Source organism: Idiotropiscis lumnitzeri, chromosome 20 (assembly GCF_059441095.1).
Source record: "Idiotropiscis lumnitzeri isolate Australia: NSW breed Sydney's pygmy pipehorse chromosome 20, RoL_Ilum_1.0, whole genome shotgun sequence".
Taxonomy (NCBI): Eukaryota; Metazoa; Chordata; class Actinopteri; order Syngnathiformes; family Syngnathidae; genus Idiotropiscis; species Idiotropiscis lumnitzeri.
In genome coordinates this window covers 2,946,006-2,966,635 of record NC_142410.1, presented here as the reverse complement: position 1 = coordinate 2,966,635, position 20,630 = coordinate 2,946,006, and the positions used below count along the sequence as shown (strand labels likewise).

Sequence of the window (20,630 nt, the reverse complement as noted above, 5' to 3'; positions counted from 1 at the left end):
CATGTTGCGCGCTAGATGCCGCAGATACATAGTACTTCTTAGACGCAAAAGACCAAGATTCCCTGTGGAGAGAGAAGGAGAACAGAAATCAATGTAACTTTCATTGGAGATATTCCGATGTGTTTTTAACGCATTACCTGCCATTGACGGATATAGAAGCCAAAAAGTGCATTAATTTTACCTAAGCTGAGAGTTAATGACCGGTTTAAAAATGAGTAACTCAGGTGTCTTATTTTGTCTTGGTTTTCAAAAATTAAACAAAATGAGTGCAAACATCAGGACATTTACATTTATGCCTCGAAAAAGTATGTTAAACATGCTTGAGTATGGCACAGTGATAGTGCAGACCAACGAGGCACACGGAATGGAGTCGTACCCGGACTCAGCATGGTACAGAACAAATGGCACAGTAATTGTGATCAAAGTTTGTAAACCAGGCTCAACTTCTTAGAAGTCTTTATAAATCACTTTGGTAAATTGTGTGTTTGTGTATTGTTGATTCTCCCCAATTTTTTTATGAATGATTTGCAAAGCTTTATCAAGAAAAACAGGCACACATCCCTTTGGCAGGCTTCTGGGAGATTCCTACGCAAGTGGGTTTATGGAGGCAAGCTACAAAGCAATAATAGCTCCATTGTAAAAAGGATAGTTTAAGGCCAGTATGAGATTCAAGGTAGTAGTCATATAGTACAACTTTTACGTTTTACTATTACAAACATTGTGAGCAGTTGAACTCATATTTATTTATCATTTTATGTCCTCGAAGTGGCGGCACGGTGGCCGACTGGTTAGCACGATGGTCTCACAGTGAGAGACAGCATCGGGCGTGGGTTCGATCCCGGCTCCGGCCATCCTGTGTGGAGTTTGCATGTTCTCCCCGTGCTTGCGTGGGATTCCTCCGGGTACTCCGGTTTCCTCCCACATTCCAAAAACATGCATGGCAGGCCGATTGAACACTTTAAATTGCCCCTAGGTATGAGTGTGAGCGCGGATGGTTGTTTGTCTCTGTGTGCCCTGCAATTGGCTGGCAACCAGTTCAGGGTGTCCCCCGACTACTGCACGAAGATAGCTGAGATAGGCTCCAGCACCCCCGCGACCCTAGTGAGTGGAAGCGGTACAGAAGATGGATGGATGGATGGATGTCCTCAAAGTAAGCCCATAATTTACACGGTTGCATGTTCCATGTTGTAGTGTAAGAGGAAATGTCCAGGACCAGTTCCTGTTTTCCTGCTGTCTTTACAAGTCTTTACCTTTCATTCCCTGCATCTGCTTGAGCACATTTGGAGTGCATGTAGCTCCATTTGATTTATAGTGGCAGTATCGGATTAACAGCAACGTTATGATTGCGCTTTCATCATTTATGGGTGTTGCTTGGTTATAGATGACAGAAAGCCTTGATGATTCCCATGGTGACATCACTCTTGGGGAAATGTCGTCTTTTGAAAGGCTAAAATGGAATTAAGTTAGCATAATATAACAGTGAACATTTTTTCATCATACTCCAGTTCTTGACAATAAACCAAGATTCTGACATAATAAACGAGATTGGCATACTCCTATACTCTACTTCTTACAGTTGATGCTGTCAGAGATGGGCAGAATTTCAATCATAGAACTGTGAAACGCAAAATGTGACTGATGAAGGTTTCATCTCTGGTTATAATGAATCTTGGCCCATGGCAAAATAATCTTTCACAATACATGTTCTAATACGGTTACAGAACTAGCTAAAGAATTCTACTCCAATATCCTTATCAAGCACAGTTCTAGAGACAGGACCAATGTAGTAGTTATATACAAACTGCGTTACGTATACGCAGGCTGCTTATCCGAAAGAAAGCCGTACAGATTATTGGGGAAAAAAAAACACACACAAAACAAAACAGAGAACCAACTAATCTACTCTTTATCCATTTCAACATACTGAAATGCAAAGATTTGGTAGATTATAGCACATTACGAATTATTCACTGAGCTAAGAATGAACAGCTAACACAAAGTATACAAGGTTGTTTAAAGGTGAAGTCAACCTTCACTGGTTTAAACACGGCATTATGATTAATATCGGGTTTGTAGAATATAAGTTTGGCAGCAATAGGCACTCGTTTTTAGTCACCTCAGGGGGGCGGCCATTTTGCCACTTGCTGTTGATTGAAAATGACATCACAGTTGTTCCGGGCTCACCTGTTTTCTAAAGCTGAATCATGATTGGTCATTACCCGAGCCCTGAGCAACTGTGATGTCATTTTTAGTCGACAGCAAGTAGCAAAATTGCCGACCTCTGAGTTAAAGAAAAACGGGTGGATTTTACTGCTTTACTCTTACTACACAAACACAATAATTAATTAATTTTGACTAGTTGGGCTGCATAGAACATATTTTTGTCGCAAACATTTTTGGGTTGACTTCCCCTTTAAAATGAGAAAAAGCATTCATAACATGGAATTTCTTTTAATTTTAGGACATTTCCAATCTGAATAAGATAAAGAATTATTTCATGTTGAAATATGTTACAAGAAATTAACATTGTAATGGTTTATTTTTGTCTTTTGTACTGTTTGGAAAGAAGAAAAAAACAAAAAGAAGATAAACATGAAAAAAGTAAACTCAATAGCCACCATCTGTAGTAATTACTTATCACTCCATACATGCCTCAGTCGATGGGAGTGGTGATATATAGGAAAGTGAGTGGTGGCCGCCAGCTGTGTTTATCTTTGTTCTATCTGTGGGTGGGCCCGTCTGTGAGTTTGAAGGCAACCATGATAACCAGAAGGCATCTCTCTGTGATTCATGTGGGGTTTTCCTTTACCTCCAGATGTTGGCTGCCACTGTTATTGTTCTTCATCCACGGAGAAAACATGTTTGAACAAAGTTTCATTATTTTCATTATCTATTGTTCTTAATTTATTTCAAACTTCTCAGAGAAGCCCAGTGAGCTGGCTCAAATTTCGGAATACATTGTGTTCCAAATTATTTTGCGAATCATTTTCTCTTATTTTCCTAAATTGTGAATGTAAAATGACAGTCAGAATTATTTTTTAAGTTTTCAACCAAATCTTCAAAAAAAAAAACAAACTTGGCATTGAGGTGCATGCAGGGTTTCAATTCTGGCTCTGGCCTTCCTGTGTGGAGTTTGCATGTCCTTGCCGTGCCTGTGTGGCTTTTCTCCGGGTACGGTTTCCTCCCACGTTTCAAAAACATGCATGGCAGGTTGATTGGACACTCTAAATTGTCCCTATGTGTGGCTGTGAGTGTGAATGGTTGTTCAACTAGTGTGCCCTGACATTGACTGGCAATCAGTTCAGGGGGTACCCCGCCGACTGCCCGAAGACAGCTTGGATAGGCTCCAGCACGCCCGTGACCCTCGTGAGGATAAGCAGCTTGGATGATGGATGGATGGGTGGGTGGAAAATCCCAATGTGGCAGTAGCGCATTTTTTTATGCGTGCGGGGGTGTGCGCGTGTGTGTGTGTGTGTGTGTAAAAAATACTTTTATCATGGGAGATATTTTTCTAAAACAATTATACTCTTAATGGTTGATGACTCCAAAATTATGCTGACTGAATTTGCATCGACTATTCGGGAAACTAAATGTCATCCATTCATTATCTGTACTGCTTCTCCTCACTAGGCCCTCACTAGGGTGGCGCGGGGTGCTGGAGCCTGTCCAAGCTATCTTCGGGCAGTAGGCGGGGTTCTCCCTGAACTGATTGCCAACCAATCGCAGGGCACACAGAGACAAACAACCCTTCGCGCTCACAACCCATACCTTGGGACAGTTTTGAGTGTACAATCAACCTATCATGCATGTCTTTGGAATGTGGGAGGAAACCAGAGTACCCAGAGGAAACCCATGCAGGCACGGGGAGAACATGCAAACTCCTCACAGGAAGGGCGGAACCGGGATCGAACCCATGACCTCTGCACTGTGAGGCCATGGTGCTAACCATCACCACCGTGTCGCCCACTTAATGTCATTTGCTTAATAATTTGGAAAACAGTGTAAAAAATTATTTTAAATTTTCAAATTGCTAATCATATCAATGACCAATGTTAGTGTAACTGTGCTATACTGTGAAAGATAATGCAACACAATTTTATTTATAGAGCGCATTTCACAAAAGCTGGAGCTGTAACATATGCCGTCATATAAATTATCAGGTAATTAGAACACAAAAAAACACATTTACAATAGATACCAGAATAATAGCAGAACAGCGACAGTCTCATGTTGAATTGAAAGCTAAAGAATAAAAATGTCCTCAAATGGGTTTAAAAATGGACAGAGAGGGAGAGGGCTCGTCTAATATTTTTAATAATGATAATGGTTGTATTGTAATTATGTTTTTGATTTGTAACATAAGCTGGTCCGCGATCTGATCAATTTTTTTTTTTTTTTTGTTGGCTGTTTCTGCAGGTAGCCAATCAGACGCTCCACACAGATCAGCCCGACCTTCCTGTGTGTTTCCAGCTCACTGTCCTGTCATGGCTGCCATGTATTTACCTATGGGCTGCCTCCCCTATTTACCTTTTCTACCTAAAGAAGAACAACAAAGGCTACATCATGATGTCCATCATGAACCGATTCAAAACGGTGAGACACTCGATCTGCTGCACAGGAAAGGGACAGCTACATGAACTCATCATATCCTACTTACCGGTCCGGGCAACAGAGCATCTCAACAGTAGTGTAGAGAGATTCTGGTATACAATTGTCCCTTCCTGAAAATAAGATGAAGCCATCTGTGGCCTCATTTGTGGAAACATGATCTCGCTTCATACTCCCGGGGCAGCCACTAACGGGCTTTAAAGCATCGACTGCTTACTCATATAATAAATGCAGCAGCAACAACAACAACAACAACAAAAACGCATCTTATTTGTTGTTTGCTGTTGTTGACTATCCTGACGGTAACAGTTTTCCATTTTAGAGTGCCACTATAATGGCAATTCATGATACAATATACATTTCAAGTTAAAAAAAAAATCACACTGTCTATTTGTGTTATATTATTTTTTTGTGCCTCCTCTTATGCTCCCAACCCCTCTTAGGTGTTTGGGTTGCTGCTATGGGTTGTTTGCTGGACAGATCTCTTCTACACATTCCATGAAACGCAGCAGGGAATCAGTCAGCCGCCTATTTTCTTCATCACCCCGCTCGTGCTCGGCATGACCATGGTAAGAAAACAGCACAGTCTGCTCGTTGAAACACATACACGTGATTTGAAATGCAAGGTTTTCAGACCTAGATTACACACAAAACTCATGTTTTTATGAAGCCACGTCTATAAAGGACCACTGTTCTGTGGACTCAGTTGCCATGGAACCAAAGATACTACGCAAACGCATTCTATCCAAAAAAGGCAGATGAAGAGTTTTCAAGGAATAGATCATATTAAATGAGGGAAAAGTCACTGAGGGTATATTGTACAAAATGAAATGTGCACAAAGCTTGTTGAAAGTCAAAATTAATGAATGTCATAAAAGTACCGTATTTTCACGACAATAAGGGCACACCACATTAAAGGGCGCCGTCTGAGTTGAGTGTGCTTTTTCTGTATTAAGCACATATGCATCGTGTTATTGTGCGCAAGACTTGCACCAGGGTTTAAAACAGCTAGCATGCATGCATCTGCAGCAGATGTTTTGATTAAGTTAGCTTTGAAAGGGTGAAATTGAGTTTGTCACATCACCCGCAGTCCCGCGGGTGCGCGGGATAACTCAAGCAGCAGTAGGCCAGACACATTGCTATTAACAGTACGTGATTGCACAATGTCGGGGGAGGGATGTCACTCGTCACCACACTCCTTGCAGTCATAGATTTAAATCAAATCCAAAACTGTCACCCATCATCAACTGAACAGCATACGTGCAAACAATGGAATAACCCAAACACGGGAAAAAAAAAATAAAACTAACACAAAACATGTATATCGCATGGAATGTGACTCCTCGTTAGTATAGTGGACAGTATCTCCGCCTGTCACGCGGAAGACCGGGGTTCGATTCCCCTACGGGGAGGCTGAGTTTTTGCAAATTTCCCCATTGTGGGACTGATAAAGGACATGTTTATTCATATCCCAAAAAGAAATAAAATTAACTCAAAACATGAATCAAGTGCTGCAAAGCATTCTGGGAGTCCTTTAGCCTCAACCAATCAGGTGGCTGGTTAGAGAGATGGCGTTAGTGGTGTGCTTTGGGCAGCGTGTTTTTTTGTTTGTTAGTATGGGTTTTTTTTTATCTATTTTTTTTGCAGAGTCTGTAGCGTAAAGGTTAATCTTACCAGTAATGTTTCTTGCTTGCATGAACATTAATAATAAGATTATTTCTCCCAGCTGGTCGTATGGGTTGATCAACAGAGTAACACTTGTACAGATCTAAGTATTTTGGTGCATACACAAAGCACTCCGTATTATAGGGCACCCCCGTCTCTTTTGGAGGATATTTGGAACTTTAAAGTGTGCCTTATGCTCGTGAAAATATGGTAATAGCAGCCAGTTACTTTATAGCAGTCCATTTCAATTAGCGGGGGCAGGGCAGGATAGATGTTTTCTGCTTTAACGGAGTTCCAGTTTCCATCTGTGAAAAGTGGAATGGTTCACCCAAGCACTTAATTGCCGTGTCATTCTTACGTTATCTTAGAAAAGATCATGCCTTGTTCACCTTTTCTTCTCATTCTTTGTAAATATGACACTTTTCAGAATTGAACAGTAGCTTATTTGCCACCATGGAGACCATGATTACTGATTTAGTATTTCAGCACTGTAGAAGCCAGCAAAAAGCTTTTGCTTAATGTAGCATTGAGCTTCCCGCCACCTTCAGATTACCTGCGCTTGGTGATGTGATTTCCCGTTCAATATGTAATTATGAAGCGGACAATATAAAATTTGACCTGCAAACTGCAATGCAAAGGCAATTATTTAAACCCTTCTCGAGACAAAATATACTATTTAGCTACAGTAGAGAAGTGAGGGCAGTGTGAAATGTTTTCTTTTTCTCAGGAGGTGAAAGAAAATATTTGATAAGCACTGCTTCATAGGAAAACGGTCCAACCTTTTGTCTGATGTTACTCGACACTTACTGTAAGTTTTTGACAAAACAATTATTACAATATGCCGAATACATCACGATGATGTTTTTCCTTCTCGTTTATTAACTCGTAGAGCAGCAATGTGTTGCGGGAAGTCCCCCTTCTAACATTTACAAGCACCCAACATGATGTGTTATATTTGCATTCGACTGCAAGCAGTTGTTTGTTTAAAAATTTGAATCATGAGACAAAGTGAATGTGCACTATAAATAAGCCTGAGAATTAATTATATCATAAAGGTGGATGTACAGTTCATATACCCGAGCCAAATGTTGAATTAAACCTTCTAGCTGGAACTGAGTAATTTATAACATAATCAAAATTATTCTATTCACTTGCGAATAATAATAACTATTGTTTTATTATCTGTAATTGATTCCGAAATGACCTCCTTTCATGTGAAAAGTCATCAATTTGTGTCATGTGCCAGTGCCCTGAACTAACCCTTCCGTGGAAATCCATGACCTGGATAGTTGAGATTCTTCAACGCTGTGTGTGTTAATTTTTTTGTTTACTGTATGCTGCCATGATTTCCTCTCATAAGTATGCCAGTGTTTTTTTTTTGTTGTTGTTGTTGTTGTTGATTTTTTTTTAAAGCTAATATGATGTTAATCAGCGATTTTAAATAAAACCATGCCCAGCCTAAAAAACAAATCTGGATCAGGCGGTTTACCCGAGATGAACTTGTCTACGGCTGTCATAGTAGGTCATACAAAAATGAAGAAGGGAGAAAAAAAATAGCCCGAGCAGCACATCTAACCCAGCCAGTGAGTAAAATGACGAGAGCAGTCAGCAGTCAGACCATGGTTTACCTCACATGCCCTCAAATGCTCTGCCTCAGCTAATCTTCACTCAGTCTCTTCCCCTCCCCCACCCCCAATTCCTTTCTGCTCATACAATGTTCAACAATATTCTCCTCACTTTCCCACTTAGCTGCTGGCCACGTTTTTGATCCAGTTAGAGAGGTTACGTGGGGTTCAGTCCTCAGGGGTTCTCTTCATCTTCTGGTTCCTGTCTGTGCTGTGTGCCATTGTGCCTTTCCGCTCCAAGATCCTACAGGCATCCAGCCAGGTGAGAATATGCCTTTGACCTCAACACTTCGCCACCCACATACATTATTGTCCCAAAATTCCATGTTTTATTCAACTTTGTTGCCGTTTTTGCACTACACCATACTCAGGCTTTGTAACCAATGTCATGCCGTGAAAATATTTAGGTCTAGGAGCCAATAAAACTGTTTACTCTAACAGGAAACCATATGTAGATTTAAAAAAAAAAAAAAGGAGCGAGTATGTGATGTTAAGAAGTTCTAAACTGAGAGGTTTTAAAGTGAAAAAAAGAAATGGAATAAAAAAAAAAAAAATGCGGAGTTAAAACAAGTTGTAATCTTAAGAGAGTAAAGTAATAAATTTAACGAGTGAACATTAAAATTCCCACGGGAACCTGCATTTGCTATCATTCTCTAGGGAAGCAATTATATCGAATTACATCAACATACATAAGCGACATAAAAAATACAAGCATGTCACATGCTGTTAAATAAATTCTAAATTTGGCACGTTCTGATGGTATCAGCAAGTACTCCATCTGAACAGAGTGACTGCCAAGTAATTGCTTCGGTCAGAGAAATCTTTGTCAATACACATTTGGCCATTGTCAATCTCTATTTAATCAATCAGAAGCACGTCTAAACAACTGGAACTGCCTGTCGTTAGCATTTTGACCATGTGGTCCCCCAGTATAGTAAGAGATAATTTGCGTGTAGTATAAATAAGGGCAGTTTAGAATTCGCCCTCATCTGTTTGCCATGCTTGCTAAGAACTTAAGGCGATGTTCTGACACGCTCTTTTGTCAAATACAGACACTCATGCATATTAAAATATATAAGATAAGATCATCCATCCGTCTATCCTAAGATCTTATGTAATACATAGCAATAATAATGATAATATGGAATTTTATGTAACATCTCCAATATTAGTGCCCTAAAAAAATAACCACTTTCTTTTTTTGCCCCATTGCCTACTGTCCCATGAGTGAGGTATCGTTGTAGGTTGTGGGGGGGAATCAGATCCTGTAAATTTCCCAGATTCCGACATGGTATCAGAAGAATAACAAAAACGAAACATTTTTTTCCGCCCTGGCTGGGAGCTTAGTGGTTGCTTTACCCGGGGTCAGCCCAGGCCACAGCTAAGCGCAGAGGGGAGCGGGAATACTAGGCGTGTTGTTTCGAGAATACTTATCTCACTTCTCGTGCGGCACGGTACACTAACAGAGGTGCGATTTACTGCAAATAATCCCTTGGGCAGGCAAACTGGCAAAAGAAACATACATGAGTGTGTGCTCAATCTCAAAAGAACAACATTGAACATACAGTAATGTGTATTCATAACGATAACATGGCTGTGAGTTTAATAGGATGGTTTAATTTGACCTTATATGTGGATATTCGTGTGAATGGACATTGTCTATGCTTCCATATACTGTACAACAAGTACTACAAAGCCATTGTTTTGCTTATAATTATTGAAATCAACTGATTACCATCCCTCAAAATTAAATAATTTATGATTAATGTCGACTGATTATCTTTGTGTTAAATCAAAATAAATATATTTGAAAAAAATTGCTTTCCGCTTTGGAAAACAGTGATCGACATTGTTCCCTATTTTCTGACATGTTACTGACCAAGCCAAAATATGAATCAGTTTAATTTATTTCAAGAAGAAGAATTTTTATCTGAAGCCCAGCGGTGAAGCATTTTGCATTAATAAGTTCCCAAAAAGGTTGCTTTTAGTTTAAGTGGTGAGTGTGTCACTCACTCTCATGTATTAGTTTGGTGTTAATTGGTTTTGTTTAATCATTAAATGGTAACTAATATGCAACAATACTGGTTGAATAAACAGTAATCGGAAAAAACACATTTTGTGCTACATTTTAGAATAAAAAATTGTATTTGATTAATCAATAGACTAATCAATTCTAAACAATTTTGAAAGTGAAAACTTGGATCTTATAATTACCTGGTTTGTGTTTTTGGAAATTCTCTCTCGCGTTTTGATTATTTATATTAAATATCACAATGTTCAAAGCGTGCAAGAGATTTTGTACTAAATATTTGACTAAATAAAGTTACATTTAACAAATTGTACTTCCTTCCCCCTCAAGGAAATTAGCGTTCATGTTCCAGTTTGTTGTTTGTGCCATTAATTGTTTTAGTGACAGCCTTTCAAGTGGGAATACCTGAGGTAATTTGTAACCAAGTGTCATTAAGTATTTGGAGTCATGAGGGACCGAATGTTAATGGTTGTTAGATCTCTTGTGATTGACTGAAAGACCAGCATTGTTGGTAGTGAATAAGTGGCCTTGGAAACCACTCCTCTATTGAGGGCCACTTTACCGAGGCCCCCCTTATGAAGGTATTTCCTGCTCTGAGTCATCATTGCCTGTCTGTGTGTGTCTTTTGTTCAAATCTCAGGTTGAAGTCACTGACAAGCTGCGATTCACCACTTTCTACTTCTACTTTGGCTTGGTGGTCTTGGAGCTGATCCTGTGCTGCTTCAATGAGAAACCGCCGCTCTTTTCCAATGTTGTCACAGACCCTGTGAGTCATCCCATGTCGTCTGTTTCGAATCTACTAATGCTAGGCATGTTAGAGCATGCATGTCTTGCTGGCATAATTATATTCAAGAACCAGAATGCTATGAAGATGGTCTTTGCCTGGTAAAATGAGTCTCACACACAGACTTTAGCTGCGGTTACTGACCGATCAGACTCAAGCACACATCCAAAATATCAAAGCAGTGGCTTCAGGACAAAACTGAATGTCATTGAGTCGCCATGCCAGAACCATGTCTGTCATGTGATTGAGCATCTCTGGAGAGATCCGAAAATGGCTCACACCAACACAACCCATCCAACCTGATAGGTTTAGTGCTGCTCAGAGGAATGAGTGAAACTCATAGTGATGGACAAATGAAGCTTCATGAAGCGCTTGTGAATATTTTTGACTCCTCTTGCACTCTCGTTTTAAAGATGCAGTGGAAATGTAATAAGTTCCCACAGCACTAACCTTTATTTTTAAACCAAGAGCACCATTTAGAGGAGTACAAAATATCACTTCATGATAACTATCGCTTCATGAAGCTTCATTTTTCCCATCACTATGAAACTCAGGCAAAATAAGTGTGCCAAGTTTTTGCATAATATAAGAAAGATTTGTGGGTGTAACCAAGAGTTCTAAAAATCAATTTAGTATTGTGGAACAACACTTGAATATACACATAAGTAAGGAGTACTAATCAATTGAGTTTCTTAAGTGTGGGACAAAAATCCCAGAAAATATTAAGATCAGTTTGAATCCTGTCTGGTAAAGATGTGAAACTTCTTCCGATGCAGAATAAATGAGTGCAGACAAGTTTATATGCACTCTTGCCCTTTTGTGGTAATGCTAGCTTACTTAGCCTTGATTTAAATATGCAAAGCGAGTCTTCTACCTCTGTGATTTATATGCGCTTTGTAAAAATAAACACGTGTGGTTATTCCACTCTTGTTTTAGTTGTTTTTGTGTTTGTTTTTCTGCCCAGAATGTCTGCCCTGAATCCACGGCTGGTTTTCTGTCAACCATGACGTTTTGGTGGTTCACAAGGTTGGTCTCTTTTGCTTAATGTGAAATGTCAACAAATATGTATGTTGTGCGGATTTAATTTTTATGCATAATATGAAAAGAAACTGTATATTTTAAATATTATTTATTATCTATTTATTTTATTTATCCGAGGTATTGACATTATTCGGGATTTCACTTGTACAAGCACAGCAGCTTTTGTTGTTTTCTGTAAGTCACTCTACATTTGTGTTGGACATGATATAAATCAAATTTCCAATGAAATCTGAACCTGGAGTGCAGAAATTGTGATTAGTGAGTCCCGGGAAACTCCAATAAGCATTAGGGGACATAATTCCTAACAAAATAAAGATAGGAGAGAGGGGGTGTAAATTATTGTTCCAGTGAAAGAAAAATTATAATGTGCTATAAAATTTGTTGGGAAACAAAATGGTGACATTTGCACTCAGATGATGATGTTGCGCTTCTTTTCACAGTATGGCCATTAAAGGATACAAAATGCCTCTGGAGGCCAAGGACCTCTGGTCCCTGACCCAGCGTGACAGCTCCAAGGCAATGGTGCCTAAACTCCTCAAAGAGTGGGAAAAGGAGCAAGCCAAAGCCAAGAGGTACTTACCTGATTCAACAAATATTTGGAACTACTTGCGTGGCCTTGCCTTTTTTTTTTTAATCTATGCATGAATTTTTTTCCTGAGCTGAGAGAGCAGGTGAAATTGGTGTTGAATTGTTGTCATGTTGTTGTTCTGAGTGTGAGTCTACCCAGATGCACGAAACACAGGCATTAGTAGATGCAAATAAATTACGTGAATATGTGCAGTTATTTGTTAAGCATGAGTAAAATTGCAGTGGCGGATATCTTTAAATACCGCATCTGAAAGGCAGGTGTAAGTATACACCATTTTGTGTAATTATGGTTGCGGTGATTGCGGCAAGGAAGTGGTATGGGTAAAAAAATGATAGGCGATTGTGCGAATTGCGCAATTCCACTGACGTAAACATTCTTGAAACGCCATAAGCAAAAATAATCCAGACGTCTTGTCGATGAAGCCAATTGCGAGATGTCCTGCTCTCACGTGTGACAGAAATTCCTTCAACTCTGCAAGTCATTGCTTCTGGGTCATTTCACGGCACAATGGCAATTAGTGCTGGCCTCTCCCAGAGCAAGTTTTCGGGTGTGGCGTTCCAAGTTTTAAATATCATGTCACACAAGATGGACAGATATAGCCAGTTGTCAGGCACTCTGGATGAGTTAACGCAAGCAAACAGCGCATTTTATGATGCTGCTGGCTTTCCCAAGAGAACCCTTGAGAGGAGCAGTGGCGGGCCGTGTATTGCCACCTAGGCCTTCAGTGAAGTCTAACTTAGTCCGACTTGAATAAATAAACCTCTTAATATCATTATTTATGATACCATGCTGGAGAAATAATAGACACACACTTACACACTACTGGGTGTTGGAAGACCAAGCTTCTCTTGAAAGGTCCATCTCTAAAATGGCCTCACAAGTGTATCTGCAATTAAATTCACACATTTCCCTCATTATGGTTTAAAAAAAATAAAAAAAAGCAAGAATATATTTTAGATTTTTGAACGGTCGCCAGTTACAACTTTCAGGTGTGTTGATTCCGCATAGCGCTGCACCCTCACAAGCGAGTATCCAATCACAAGACGCGTTCAATCACCTTCAACGTCAGGCCAGCGAGAAGGCCCTACGGTCATCTACTTGTGATTTGATTGGATATTGCAACTGTCTATCAACTCTAAGAGCCCCTTCACCCACACAACAGACACCCGCACAATTGTATCTGAAGGCCTCGGACGAATAGTGCGTGCTACTGCTATTATGAAATCTGCCTGGCAACACGAGCTAGCTGAATTCTGATTGGATAAAAACTCTCATCTAAAAATAAAACACTAGGATATAACATGACATCAATGTGAAGAATGTTGCAGTGAGTTTCACTACTTTACAGAGCAAATTGTAAAATGATACACTAAAGCCCCGTTGAGTTGCTGTCATCAAACCTGTCGGGTGGGTAGCTGGATTTCATCACGCTTTGTCGAGCAGTTGTCGTGCAGATATCGTATTGCTCCTAAATGGATACTGACTCCCATAACGCTTGGTTTATGATCCCAAACAATGTCCTCTTTCCAGTAAACAGAATCCATCCAATGAAGTTGTCTACTCCAAACCTCCACCATCCACCAACAACCACAAAGGAGGGGAAAGCAAAACTAGCCCAGAAGAGGTTGAAGTGCTGCTGTCCAGTCACAAAGCTGCCCCCCGCCAGCCATCGTTTTTACGTTCGCTCATCAAAGCGTTTGGACCTTACTTCCTCATTGGTTCAGCTTACAAGCTTCTGCAGGATGTCATCACATTTGTTAACCCTCAGCTTCTCAGGTGAATAGAATTACTTTCATTTATCTAAACTCATCTATTTGCTATTTTTGTGCTCAGGCCGAATCAGTAAAAGTATTACTCAGTGCTTTACACGAGTGTTAAGGAAAACCTACGTTTTTTTTTTTGTTTTTGTTGAGTATACATATTTCCTAGTGATAGACAAATGAAGCTTCACGAAGCACATGTGATTATTTTTCACTCCTCGAGATGACACTCTTGGTTTAAAGATGCAGTTGAGTTGTCGTGAATTTCCATTGCATGGGCCTTTATCTTTATACCAAGAGCACCATCTAGAGGAGTACAAAATATTACAAGTGCTTCATGAAGCTTCGTTTTCCTATCTTAATATTTGCCTCTCTTACAGAATGTTGATCTCCTTCACAAAGCAACAAGGTGTCCCTGACTGGTGGGGTTACACGCTGGCCTTCCTCATGTTTTTCACAGCTTTTTTGCAAACGCTCATCCTCCACCAGCACTTTCAGTATTGCTTTGTCACTGGTATGCATGTACGTACAGCTCTCATCGGGGCTATCTACAGGAAGGTAAATACACGGACACACATCTCTTTATGTCTTAGATTTGTGTTGTAATTTTGCAACAATGTTTTTTTTTTTTTTGTCTGTGTGCCTTGTCTGCAGTCGTTAGTAATAACGAATGCTGCCAAACGCTCCTCTACGGTGGGTGAGGTGGTGAACTTGATGTCTGTGGATGCCCAGCGGTTCATGGACCTCACCACCTTCCTCAACATGCTGTGGTCTGCTCCTCTTCAGATTATGCTTGCTCTATATTTTCTTTGGCAGGTACATTCAGAAATTATGTGGTTTGTGCTGTATCATTGAAATGTTTTTTGTTTTAAGCGCTCCAAGTGTATTGAATTCGCTGATTAGTTGAGGAAGTGTTCAAAATTGTCTGATGTATTTATTCATGCACATCCATTGCACGCACATTTAGGGCAGGAATATACAGGGAAGGAAGAACAAATTTGTATATAGAATAAGACAAATGTGGGTTAAATATATTAGGTAAATGTTTATTTTCTTAATGTTCGATCCCACTTTTTTTCAGACCGATACCAAGTCGAGTTCTCGACTCATTGGGTGCTCACCACTACCGATATCAAGGAATTGATACCACTCATAATACCCATGAATAAAATTTCTACCAAACTGTTGTCATATCACTTTAAAGAAATAACGTTTATTTCTGACAAAATGCCAAAGAGTCATTCAGCAATAGAGAATTCCCAATGAACTCACTCAATTTCTTTATTTCTTTTTTTTTATTTTTTATTTTTTATTTTTTTGCATCAATGCTACTGGCTGGTGCTTGAGTGATTTATTATAAGTGCCTTTGTTTACAGAATCTGGGCCCCTCAGTTCTGGCTGGAGTTGCTGTTATGATCCTGTTAATCCCATTCAATGCTGTTATAGCCATGAAGAGTCGTGCCTATCAGGTATTGACAGGCAGTTGATTTAGACCTTTTTGTAATGTAATTCTGCTGTTGTACTATTTTTTAGCACATCATTACAATCCTATATTTTGTGACATGTAAATATGATCAATTTGTATGTAATAATTTTTTATAGTATATTCACGTGTTTATTTTGCTTGCATTTTTGTCTCCCAGGTGGAGCAGATGCAGCACAAAGATAGCCGTATCAAGCTCATGAATGAGATTCTTAACGGCATCAAAGTACTGAAGCTGTACGCCTGGGAGAATTCCTTCAAGGAAAAGGTGCTGGCCATCCGGCAGAAGGAGCTCAATGTGCTTAAAAAGGCGGCCTACTTGGGAGCATTGTCGACCATGGCTTGGACCAGTGCACCTTTTTTGGTGGGTGTTTGGAAACGTTTTTTATTTTTTTAGGCTTGGTGAAACTGTCTGATCAGTGCGACAATTATCGTGTTAATTTGCAAACCCCAAAAACTATTAAAAGAATTCTCATAAAAATTCATTATATGGTCCCGAGGGTGAATGGGGGAACATTCTGAAAATAAAAATCTGGGGGAAAAAATCAGAAAACACCCATGAGGTTAAATCACCTGAGCATTTTCTGAACGCAAACAATAAATTAAAGGACTACAAGAGTTTATCTTTTTCTCTCGCGAGGAGAATGAACAGAGTGTGTTCATTTACAACTCTCCATCCGCTCTGAAGCACACTCTGCCGAACTCTCTCTTTATTGGGGAATCACTATGTAAACAATGTTCTCTGCTCTCACGAATCAAGGGGGGAAAAGCCGCACGAACATTCAAAACATTTCAGACATAAAAGCAAAAACAGACAACAATGGCAGTTGTTAACTGACAGTCAAGGCGGGCGTAACATTTGGGGCTCCAGCGCAAAAGTCTCAGTCAATTGTTTCAGAGTATGACTCGGGCACACCTCCTTTGGTGTTGCATCTTTCGATCCACAGTCCTCACGCATTCCGCTTGGTTCAAACATAAATCTCACTGTGGGACAATACCGTTGCAATAATAAAAGAGTCAAATATGGGATAACTTATGTACATTTACTCTAACAACACCCAAAAGTCAACTATCTATTCTGGCACCTGGGGGAGGGTCCAAGCCTATTTCAAGGGTGGCTAGAGCCCCTGCAGCCCCCTCCTCTATTTCTGCCAGTGCATGTTTTGACGTTTCATATTTGATTTTGCACTATGCTGTGATAATAATTACCCACCATCCTCAGGTACAGTACATTTCTCTCTTGCTCAGTCATAACCACACAGACTTTTTAAATAAATAAAGTCCTGACGTAAAAGCGTTGTATTTGAAAAAAGTACAATACTGTGTTTCATAGTAGTCATACTTGTGTTCTGTTTAACAGTCTATCTTCATCTGATCTCAAACTCCCCCTCCCCCAACATCATGTTCATTTGTATACGCAAATAGTGACTTGATAATCTAACAGTCAAACTCTTTTTGCACCCTCACAAAGTTTTAAATAAGTTAATATTTACACTGAGCAGCTCGGAGCTACGCAGTTTGCTTGTCTGCCTCAAAGTTGCAAACTTTCTCTTCCTTATGCTCATATAACGGAAACTTCCACGTCTGATTAATTTGAACATGAAAGTTTAGTGAGTGGGAATGGCTGTTTGTCTAACCAGTATGTGTCCTGCTATTGACTGGTGACCAGTTCAAGCTATGCTGAACCTATTGATGACAAGCATTATAGAAGAACTGCTTGTGTATCACATTTAAATTATTGTCCATAACCAGCTGTTGAAGATCAAATTGTTTTGACTGTCTGTTTACATTTACAGTAAACTGTTGTTTCTCATTTGTTGATGTGTCCTCAGGTTGCACTGACAACATTTGCTGTGTACGTGACGGTGGACGAGAACAACATTCTGGACGCGGAGAAGGCCTTTGTGTCACTCTCACTGTTTAATATTCTGCGTTTCCCTCTCAACATGCTTCCTCAAGTCATAAGCAGCCTCGTACAGGTGCACATGTTATCCCCGTGAAAAAGGGAGAGAATACTTTTGTCCTTGTGTGGTTTAAAACAAGTTATTTTTGGTTAATTCTGCTAATAAAAAAAAAAAAAAATCCTTCATCACTAGTTTCAATAGACAGTGAACACCGGTGCTTATTCTGCATTACAGACAAGCGTCTCACTGAAGCGAATCCAGAATTTCTTGAGTCATGATGAGTTGGATCCAAATTCAGTGGACAGAAAGAACACAGCATCAGGCAAGAGCAAACACATTCCACGTGTAATCGTGTCATGCTTGCACACTTCACTTTAAGGGATGACTCATGCATGCCTGAGAAAAATTGCATCGTCATTATAGCTCCTCAATTGATTGTGTAAGGTTGCGGTTTCCCCGCCTTCAGTCGAGTCACTATTTCCTGCTTGTAACTTTCACCCAGTGATTTAAGGTGTGAAAGGATTAGGGAAATTCATTCCAAATATGTCTTTATATTTTTTTGCTTAATAGATTGCTCAGTCACTGTTGTCAATGGGAAATTCACCTGGGCGAAAGAAGATTCTCCTGTTCTGCACGAGTATGTCTTGCCAAGTCACATACACCAATGAGTTGTTTTTGGGGTTTCAGACCTCAAATTAAAGGTCTGACTATTCCCTGTGTTCTTTTAAGCATCAACGTGTTGGTGCCTCAAGGCTCCCTGCTGGCAGTGGTGGGCCATGTCGGCTGTGGGAAGTCCTCGCTAATTTCTGCCCTGCTGGGTGAAATGGAGAAACTTGAAGGAGATGTTTCTATTCGGGTATGCCTTCACTCACTATCATGTTTGACATGAGAGGAGCAGTAAATCATGTTTTTCCACCATGTTTTATGCGAACATCTCATGAGACATTTCTGCAATACAAATGAACCACTTGTCATGACGGCCAATCATTTACTAGGGGTGTGTTCCCTTTTTAAATCGACTGAATGATTATACACAAAAAGCCCAAAATATAGTATAAGAAGAAAAATAATACTTAAAATCAGCAAAATTATCTGCCAACAGAACAAGAACATTTTACTTGGCAGGATGAAATTTTGATTTTGATTTTGAAAAATAATGCCAAATCTGAAAGTTCAATTAAGATAATTAAGTACTAAGTGTCTTTAAACAAGCAAGAATGAATTTGTTTGCCACATTTATTTTAAGCAAAAATAATGTGCAAAAATGAGCACATTTTGGTTACATTTTATAAATTATATTTTAAGATTTCAGTTTTTGCATTGTAGATGATTCTGAAGATTACAGCCGATTGCAGTCGGTTGTAATTTGTTTGTTCGTATTATTTGGGATACAATACTGACTGAAAAAAGTGCCTTGCGGTGTCACTTTGCAACAGGAACTAGTGTTCATGTTTTGGACCTTTTTTTTTTTCTTTCTTTGTCAGGGATCAGTGGCGTACGTTCCTCAGCAGGCCTGGATACAAAATGCCACGCTGCGTGACAATATCCTGTTTGGCAAAACTTACAATGAACAGAAGTACCGCTGCGTTCTGGAGGCCTGCGCCTTGACCCCTGACCTGGAGGTTTTGCCAGGAGGAGACATGACGGAAATAGGAGAAAAGGTACTTCCTTTTAGCCTTGTTTTCACTCGTCATGACTGAGAAAAGATTTGTAGTTACGACAAACAATCAATATTGCCTGTATTCTACCTCTATCTATAACAGGGGTGGGTTGTGATTGGCGGGCCACAATGGGTTTTAAAATTTGACAGAGGGGCCGGACCAGGAGCAGATGGATGGAGTGTTTTGGTAACCTCACCTTATCGGAGAAAAAAAATACATTTAATTTTAAATTAAAGTGAACAAAAACATTACAACAATATATATGTCTTTTATTTAGAGAATAAAACATTAATAAGGTTTATTCATTTAAATGTTTTCAAGTTCGGCGGGCCGGATTAAAACGTCTAAAGGGCCGCATGTGGCCCCCAGGCCGTAGTTTGCCCACGCCTGATCTATAATGTTGTTGCCTGGTTGATCCCACAGGGCATTAACCTCTCTGGAGGTCAGAGACAGCGGGTCAGCCTTGCCCGAGCTCTATATAGTGATGCAGACGTCTACCTGCTGGATGACCCGTTGTCTGCTGTTGACGCCCATGTGTCCAAACACATATTTGACAACCTCATAGGTCCAGAAGGAGCACTAAAGGGCAAGGTAAGTTAATAGCAAGCATATTTTTTTTACTAATTTGTTTAATTTGTTCTTAAAATAATTTTTGATTTCTTATTACTGCCATTTTTGTTTTTACTTGTTATCTGACCCCAGACGCGTATTCTGGTGACACATGGCATTAGCTACCTGCCCCAGGTGGACAATATAGTAGTGATGGTGGATGGAAGGGTGTCAGAGATGGGCTCACATCAGGAGTTGCTCAAGCAGAATGGCGCATTCGCTGAGTTTCTCAGGAACTATGCTCTGGAGGACTTCATAGAGGAGGATGAGGTCACAGGTAGAATGAAGCGTTTTATTTCGTATGTCAAATTCGCAACTCATCTGCTAGTTCTGGTTGCAATGTTTCTTTTTTTTAAGTTTGATATATTAATTTGCTTAATGTGTTTGCAGAGGAACTAATCGATGATGAGGATTTGTTCCCTGAAGATACCCTTAGCAACCACATAGACATGGTGGACAGTGAACCAGGAATCAATGAAGCAAAGAGAAAATTCATCAGGTATTCCAAACACATGTAGAGCAAACAAATATGAATTAAGAAAATAATTTACCCAAATAATTTACCCAGTCCCAAATAAATGTGAGCACCCTTTTCATACAAAATAGTGCAAACAGAAAATATTACCGCTATTTTAAACAAAAACAGTTACAACTGTCTTTCAGTTTAGTTTTCTATCATTCATTCAAATTACTGAGTCCGTGGATTAATCGACATTTCTAAGTCTATTTTCTAACTGTTGGGAAAAAAAGCAAGTCTATTCAATTTGATGAATCAAATGTCAAAATTAACAATTAACACTCAAAATAACGAATAACAAACTGCATCATCAATGCACACAATATTTCAGGGTTTTATTTTGTGCAAATTTAAT

At 39.6% G+C, this 20,630-nt stretch overlaps 1 protein-coding gene across 2 annotated transcripts in view; it reads left to right on the top strand.

The window, feature by feature from the left end:
- abcc3 (ATP-binding cassette, sub-family C (CFTR/MRP), member 3) overlaps window positions 1-20,630 on the top strand; it is a 40,603-nt gene that overhangs the window by 6,359 nt on the left and 13,614 nt on the right. For both annotated transcript variants that reach the window (XM_088285327.1, XM_088285328.1), the window contains exons 2-20: window positions 4,417-4,593; window positions 5,052-5,177; window positions 8,023-8,160; window positions 10,568-10,693; window positions 11,676-11,737; window positions 12,193-12,324; window positions 13,872-14,117; window positions 14,482-14,659; window positions 14,756-14,917; window positions 15,478-15,570; window positions 15,745-15,948; window positions 17,417-17,563; window positions 17,723-17,810; window positions 18,059-18,125; window positions 18,218-18,344; window positions 18,973-19,149; window positions 19,573-19,740; window positions 19,852-20,035; window positions 20,149-20,257. In XM_088285327.1, the coding sequence (XP_088141453.1) occupies window positions 4,417-4,593; window positions 5,052-5,177; window positions 8,023-8,160; window positions 10,568-10,693; window positions 11,676-11,737; window positions 12,193-12,324; window positions 13,872-14,117; window positions 14,482-14,659; window positions 14,756-14,917; window positions 15,478-15,570; window positions 15,745-15,948; window positions 17,417-17,563; window positions 17,723-17,810; window positions 18,059-18,125; window positions 18,218-18,344; window positions 18,973-19,149; window positions 19,573-19,740; window positions 19,852-20,035; window positions 20,149-20,257 (2,711 nt within the window). The remainder of the gene's footprint in view (window positions 1-4,416; window positions 4,594-5,051; window positions 5,178-8,022; window positions 8,161-10,567; window positions 10,694-11,675; window positions 11,738-12,192; window positions 12,325-13,871; window positions 14,118-14,481; window positions 14,660-14,755; window positions 14,918-15,477; window positions 15,571-15,744; window positions 15,949-17,416; window positions 17,564-17,722; window positions 17,811-18,058; window positions 18,126-18,217; window positions 18,345-18,972; window positions 19,150-19,572; window positions 19,741-19,851; window positions 20,036-20,148; window positions 20,258-20,630) is intronic.